General features: G+C 36.8%; 1 protein-coding gene across 6 annotated transcripts; it reads left to right on the plus strand.

The window, feature by feature from the left end:
- Positions 1-1,150: 1,150 nt before the first annotated feature.
- LOC120085834 (uncharacterized WD repeat-containing protein C2A9.03) lies at positions 1,151-6,584 on the plus strand. 6 transcript variants are annotated; one of them, XM_039042046.1, is made up of 10 exons: positions 1,151-1,388; positions 1,680-1,839; positions 1,932-2,102; positions 2,501-2,587; positions 4,888-5,022; positions 5,132-5,242; positions 5,352-5,443; positions 5,545-5,650; positions 5,728-5,814; positions 5,917-6,584. In XM_039042046.1, the coding sequence occupies exons 2-10, from the start codon at positions 1,684-1,686 to the stop codon at positions 6,328-6,330; spliced, it is 1,359 nt and encodes a 452-aa protein (XP_038897974.1). In that variant the 5' UTR covers positions 1,151-1,388; positions 1,680-1,683; the 3' UTR covers positions 6,331-6,584. The 6 variants fall into 6 exon arrangements, with proteins under 6 accessions (XP_038897974.1, XP_038897975.1, XP_038897977.1 ...); XM_039042047.1 differs by having other exon boundaries at positions 1,935-2,102; XM_039042049.1 differs by lacking the exons at positions 1,151-1,388; positions 1,680-1,839 and adding an exon at positions 3,466-3,541 and having other exon boundaries at positions 2,074-2,102.
- The last annotated feature ends 745 nt before the right edge of the window (positions 6,585-7,329 follow it).

Raw genomic sequence — 7,329 nt, forward strand, 5'->3', positions numbered from 1 at the left:
TTTGGAATTAAGAAAAAGTCATACCCTAATCTTAAGAGGGTTAAATCTCATATCTAAATCTTAATAGGATTAAGATAAACTCTAAATCAAATCTCCTATCAATAAACGATTATGAGTTCATATGAGATCATTTGAAGTGGATCTTGGATCTAGATCTCAAACTTAAACTTTTAACTTTTTCTCTATTATATAGTTCTCTTACTAATTTAGGTATTAGTTGTTTTTGCAGGTCTTATATTCTAAAAAATTACAAATTTATCGTCGATGTCACGTGGAAGCCAAGTGCATTTTCTTTTGGTTAAAATTTGGCATAAAAAATATATGTCTTGATTAATATATTTATACCTTTATATTCAAGTTGACATGTACAAAATTGACTTAATTTTGTCAAATGAACTTAATTCGATGGAAATTGACATGTACTTTTTCTTTGAATGTCGGAGGTTGAATCTCCCATCTTTATATTTATTGTATTGAAAAAATAGATGTGGTAAAAAAAAAAAAAGAGAAAATGGAACTTATAGACTATGGAGAACACAAGTATGTGAAGCAAAAATGGATGAACAGCGATGAAGAAGAAGAAGAAGAAGAAGAAGAGTGGAATAAGAAAATTTGAGTATAATCGAATCGTAAAACAAAAGAAAAAAAATGCAGTTTTAGCATTAATTTAGAAATGAACCCATCCGATTCCAATACAAGCATAGCCAAAAAACCTGCGGTCAATTGGTCGGTCAATTTTTAAGATTAAAGCCAAATGTTTTGGCATTAGTTTTATTAAAGTTAAAGAAAAATATAAGGAAAAAGAATTCAACTCAATTTACCAACATGCCCCTAACTTTCCATTCTAAATACCAATTCTCCGGATTCCTATTTGACCACGTGACGCATCATCAACTTTGGACAAGGGCTCTTATAAGTTATTTCAATTGAATAATAACCTGCCTTCGTTTTTCACTAACACGTGTACCAAGACACCGAGCGTGCGAATAGTACCCGTGTGGGGCCTAACTATCAATTGACACGCCCGTACCGGTAAAATGGGCGGTTGGTCGGGTCCCACTTTGCTCCCGACCCGGCCCATTGACCTCGAATCCGATTCATATATCCATTTTGCTTTTATTCATTATATATAACTGCCTTCAGTCTCGCCTTTCCCTCGCTCTTTTCATCCGAAGTTCTCTAGACGTTTCTCTGTAATCATCTTCTTCCTTTATCTTTCCTCTCTCTCCGATTCAATTCGTCGTAAATCGGAAATTCTTTCAACTCTTCGAATCTCGTTATTCTATCTCCTCTTTTCTTTTAACCAGAACGCATTCTCAGTCAGCTTCTCCATTTGATCTTTCGTCACTGCGATTTGAATTCTCTACCTGGTTTCTCAACACTCATAGGTATTGTTGTTCTCTTTCATGTATTTTATATTCAGTTTTTTCTACTGTGCTCTTCGCTTCTGCGAGGTCGGTTTTGTGATCATCGATGAAACTTGAAAGAATGGACGCATGCTATTTTTTAGTTATAATGTGTATGAGATATCTTTTCTTGGAGCGTAGTGATGAATTTTGTATGAGTTTGGATATACTCTTCTTTTATCGTTTTTTTTTTTTTTTTTTTTTGGTTCAGAGGCTGTTTGAGATTCTGTTTGTTCGCTGGTTAAACTTAAAAGTATGTTTCTCATTTGGCAGATCCATGGAAAATTTGGGAAACGACTTCCTTGATTACCTTGTTGATGACTATTACGATGTGGCTAATTTCGATGACGACTCCTCTTTTGGTGATGGCGAAACGCAGAGGAGTAGCGACGTAGAGTCTCTGGACTCTGATTTCGAAGATGATTTTGAGACGGTATATTGTCTGTGCCTTTCCACCTCTTTTCCTCTTCACGTTAGCTTTGGTTAGAGGAAAAAACAATGACTGAAAATGACGTTTGACTTCAGCAGAGCAAGTCAAGAACTGATACGTCTGCATTGGAAGCTAGAAATGGGAAAGATATACAAGGCATATCTTGGGAGAGGCTTCATTTTACAAGGGAAAAGTGCCGTGAGACACGTTTGAAACAGTATAAAAACTATGAGAACCTCTCACGCCCTCGCGAAGACCTCGAAAAGGTCAGTGGCTCTGTCGTTATCATACCTTTTTGAGAGAATTGCTCTTCTCGCGTCCTTTTGCAACTAAACAAATTGAAAATGGGATATGTCGATTATGTTTGGCAAGTTGCGTTTGATTCGTAAATTAGCTCTCTCATGTAATTCCTAAATTACTTTCCTGATTTTTAAATAATATAAAATTTGGAGAGATACTATTCATTCACTTTTTCACAAGCGCACCGGGCTACTCTCCTTTATCCCCTTTCAGAAATTGAGCTTTCATGATTGAAGAATAAACTTTTAGATATCATCCACCTAGATAAACTATATTCTACTTTTTATTTTTTATTTTTTATAAAAAAACAGTTGGTTTTCTTCTCTAAAATCAGTTGGTTTTCTTGCCCTTTTTTGTTAAACAGGAATGCTTGCAAGTAGAGATGGGACATGGTTTCTATCACTTTCAGTTCAATACGAGGCTGGTCAAGTCAACAATTGTGCATTTCCAGGTTGAGATTCTTATTCATAGTGTTTGTTTATTCTTCTTATCATACTGGATAGTTATTTCAGTTTTAGCTGTTCGTATTTAAGGCTGTTTAGTTTGGATCTGTTTTAATATCTTGTTAAGGTGTGGACTACGCTGTCCCTTGACCGCCTTTGTATTTTTTTTCTAAAATAATTATCTTTTTCTTTTCTTCCTATTTTCGAATTCGGTGGGGCTTTTATCCACCGAGCATGGTCAGATTGGGAAAAAGAAGTAGAGTCTGCCGTGGTTGATTTTCATTTGTTGGGCCTCTAGGGTTAAAAGTATTGATAATTAAATTTAGTGAAGCGGATGGGTTTCGTAGTGATTTAAAATAGGTCTAATCTTAATGCACTTTGTCCGGAAGCCGTTTCTTTTAAATATATAATTCTGTCTCCGGTTAAAGAAACAGTAATCTGTTCAAGGTGCAAACAATTGCCCCCACAGGCAATATTGGTCATATTGCACCTTAAATGGTCCTCCTCTATCATGGATTTAAGCGCAATAGAACTAGTCTTTTGTTAGTTGTGGGTGTTTAAGTTATTGGATTACAGATTTGCTTTATGCTTGTGGTATGTACTGTTTCTTTTAGCACTTATCACTGTTTTGCTATTGCTTCTCCCAAGTGACCGACCTAATTTTGTGGATCAATTATGATTACTGTACAGTCAACTTCTAGAGTTATGCCGTCCTTGCCTCTTTTTTTTTTTCCAGAATCGTTTTGTTTTTCCCTGTAGATGCAATGTGTCTGTTGATTGTGTATCCTTATATTTTGTTTCGAACTTTCTATGACGAAGTTATAGATGCGTTGCTTTATTGGCTATTAACCATGATATATGAAGTTAACCTCTCTTTGCCATTTAGGACTGCTATTTCACTTTATTTCAGCATGTAAAGCAGGTGGGAGTTATAACTGAGCAGCTGGCGCAACCTTTAAATGGTATGACAGGAAGCCATCTGAGCATTTAAGGCATAAGAGGCCGTATGAAAATTTCTTTAGTTAAATATAATATATGCCCTACTCTTAGGGGTTTGTCATTGAAATAGTTAATTCCTCTCTTTATGCACTTAATGACGCATTTCAAATGCATTTTCTGTATGATGTTTCAACTTGGATAGTTTTTGTGTCGAGTCTTCTTAGGTTGAAGTTTATTTTGTTTGGCCTTTGTTGTCTGATAACATAAGGGTCAGAAGTGTCATGGTGAACGGCTGATCTAATTTCTTGGAGATTATTATTGTTCTACGTTATCTTTTGGGGAACAAAAAGTCGAACATCCTATTCGCATATGTTAACTATAATTTTTGTTGAATTAGCCCATGCATGGCCTCAGTTTTAGTTGGGAGTCTTATCCTTTCTTTGATTCAACATGTGGTTTTTAATCATTTGATACATGATTATATTATTATACAGTATTTCAGTTTCTCAGTTCTAGAGACTGATTTTTCACTCACCACATGTTAATCAAAGATTTATTTAGGTCGTCTTGCCTTTTTATTTCTCACAACGAGATTATATATATCGCTAGTCTTAAATCTTGCATCCTGCAAAGGTCATCTCATATGGCTGTAAAATTGCATGTGTTGTACTCTGGAACAAGGGTCAGACTCCTGGGGTGGGGTGGAAGGGAGGCAGCATCTGCCAAGTGGGTCCTCGCCTCACTTATCATACATAACCTATGCATTTGTATGCCAATGGCTCCCTGTTTCTGTTTCAAGATTGTCTGGTGGTGGCTGAGTCCGTAGTTTCTTTGCAAGGCCTAAAAGCATCGTTGTGCTCTTTAATTTACCTTATTTTGCAGACTTTTTCTTTCTAAGTTGTCCATTGTCCATTCTTTTATTCGGCTTTTCTGTGTCCATGATAGCTATAATATTTTGTTGTTTCTTATACGAGCACTCGGTTTCACCAAAGTAGTTTATTTTCACCTGCTGTGTGGAATTTGGTGAACTGTTTATTTACCTATTCATGGTTGTCTTGTCCTTGTCCATATGTGAGGTTCAGTGAAGTCAATTATTTACAAAGTTTCGGACATTTTAGGCTTCTAAAGTCGATGGATGTCAATTTGTCTCAGAGGCGATGACACTTTAGGCTTCTAGAGTGTCCCAGCTGACAAGTTAGTCAAATATTTTGATTTCTGGAGTTTGTTGAAAGTTGAAACAAACACACCAGAGAATCTTTTTGATCGATTAATTCTTAATCATTTTGTTATCATCAGTTTGGTGATTTTACTCCTAAACATCCTACTGCAGTCACTGATGCCTCCAACTTCTGTTTTTCAATCTGTGCAGCTGAGAAATTTGTTATGGGCAACTTCAAAACATGATGTATACTTAATGCAGAACTATTCAGTATTGCACTGGTCTTCATTGCTTCGAAGGAGCAAAGAAATACTAAATGTAGCTAAACCAGTTGTTCCCACTTTGGTATGTAGTGCTTTCGTTGGAAAATGTGATGCTAACACCTGGCACTTGAAAACATCCTTTCCAGATCATTGAATGCGCATATTAATCATTGTTTTGATGGCTTGTGCAGAAACTCCCTGGACTGATGTCTCAATCACTTTCCAGAGTTCAGATAAGCACCATGGCGGTTAAAGAGAATCTGGTTGTTGCTGGTGGTTTTCAAGGGGAACTTATTTGCAAGGTGTGCAAGTTGGGAGTTAAAACATATATATAGCACACTTGATAACTTCCTATTCAGTTTCCTTGTGGTTCCGAACATCTGATTTTTGTCTTCCTTATGCTTCGTTTAGTTCCTAAATCATCCAGAGGTTGCATTCTGCACAAAGATTACAGCAAATGAGAATGCCATCACCAATGCTGTGGATATTTATCGAGATTCAGTGTAAGCATCATAATCAATGTGGAAAATTGGCTGAGTAAACCAGTGTAGACTAGCATACAAAAAGATTAATAACACAGTTAATGATCATCTGTTTTTTGCAGTGGTGGAGTAAGGATCATGGCGGCGAATAATGATTGCAAAATTAGGATTTACGACGCCGAGATTTTTTCTTCCCTTGGTTGTTTCTCATTTGACTGGTCTGTAAATGTAAGTGGCATCCAGTCGGTTTTTCTTCGTTACTGTTTCTATAATTCGATGGTTCCCCTAACACCAGTCTCTCACAGAACACATCCGTAAGTCCAGATGGTAAGATGCTTGCTGTTCTTGGGGACAGTCCAGATTGCTTGATCACTGATGCAAATTCTGGCCGAGTGAGTACTTCGTGCCTTTTCACTGGATATTTATATTTATTGTACAAGTGAAGTAGAGAGGCAATAGAAATAGTCGAATGCTAAATGGTAGGCTTTGAACAGGGTATCGGATGCCTTCAAGGGCACCTAGACTATTCATTCAGCTCGGCATGGCACCCAAATGGGCATATCCTGGCCACAGGAAACCAAGATACAACCTGTAGGCTATGGGATGTGAGGAAAATGTCGGAGTCCATGGCTGTTCTAAAAGGAAGGATGGGAGCTATAAGAGCTGTAAAATTCACATCGGATGGTAGATTTATGGCTATGGCTGAGCCAGCAGACTTCGTCCATATCTTTGATACCCAATCTGGCTACGTTGAAGGCCAAGAGATTGATATGTTTGGAGAAATAGCGGGCATATCCTTCAGCCCTGATGCTGAGTCTCTTTTTATTGGTGTTTCTGATCGAACCTACGGTAGCTTATTAGAGTTCAACAGGAGACGTGAGAATACGTATTTGGACTCCGTGATTTAATGCCTTAACCTGGAACTGTTATTTTACCGAAGTGAAAATGTACCTGTAAATAACACGTCCAAGAGTTTGTATATGGATTCTGTAGAGGGAAAGAAGAAAAAGAATTCGAGCTTCGAAGATTTCAATGGATGTTCAAATTTAAGTTCTGAAACTTCTTTTCTTCTTGAAAGTAGCAAAAATTAATTAATTTCTGATGTAAATATAATTTTTTTCTTTTTGGTTTTGGTCGTTGTTTATGATATTGAGTTCATTTATGTTTTGTCTTGTCCGAATCACTGATTTTAATAGGCCATGTGATCTGCATTCTTCGATGATCATATATCTCTTGAAGCGACGTCTTTAATCGTCCGGTTTCAACGGCTATCCTTTCTCGTACGCATTAGCATTGCTCCCATGGGGCCATGCGGCATCCAACTATCGTCAATTGTTTCTGCTTAATTTTCAAGAATCAAGCTGAATAATGGATTTAATATTCTAACTTTCTCTATTTTCAGCTCCCTGATTTCATTTGATAAAACTTACAGGCTTAATGATTCGTGAATAATGGGGAAAAAAAATGGAAAAATATGATATAATAATAAAATATAATTTAGTCATTCCTTTTTATCTTCTCCAATCTCTACATTCCACTCTCCTCGCAACTTCTCTCAACTTCACTCAACTATCTCCATTTCCCAATTTTCTCTCCACTCACTCTCTAGTATCTACCCATTCTCACGTTCTCCTCCCTCACTTCCGTAACCATATCTCTTTCCTTCTCTTTCCCACTCACATAAATAACAATTCTTGTTTCCTATATAAGAGGTTCTTCATGTAACTAAAGGGGGGAGAATTATTTCTTTCAATAGGAGAGTCAAAAATTGGAGGATAAAAATCTCTTCCTCACTATCTTTCCTTGGGGATTTCACGTTTGAGTAGGGAAGTACACCAGAATCTTTCAACATCTAACTCTATTTTCCTTTACAATTTTGTGGGAAAACTCTTCCCCTTCTCTCTCAA

This window comes from Benincasa hispida, chromosome 9 (genome assembly GCF_009727055.1).
Source record: "Benincasa hispida cultivar B227 chromosome 9, ASM972705v1, whole genome shotgun sequence".
Lineage (NCBI taxonomy): Eukaryota > Viridiplantae > Streptophyta > Magnoliopsida > Cucurbitales > Cucurbitaceae > Benincasa > Benincasa hispida.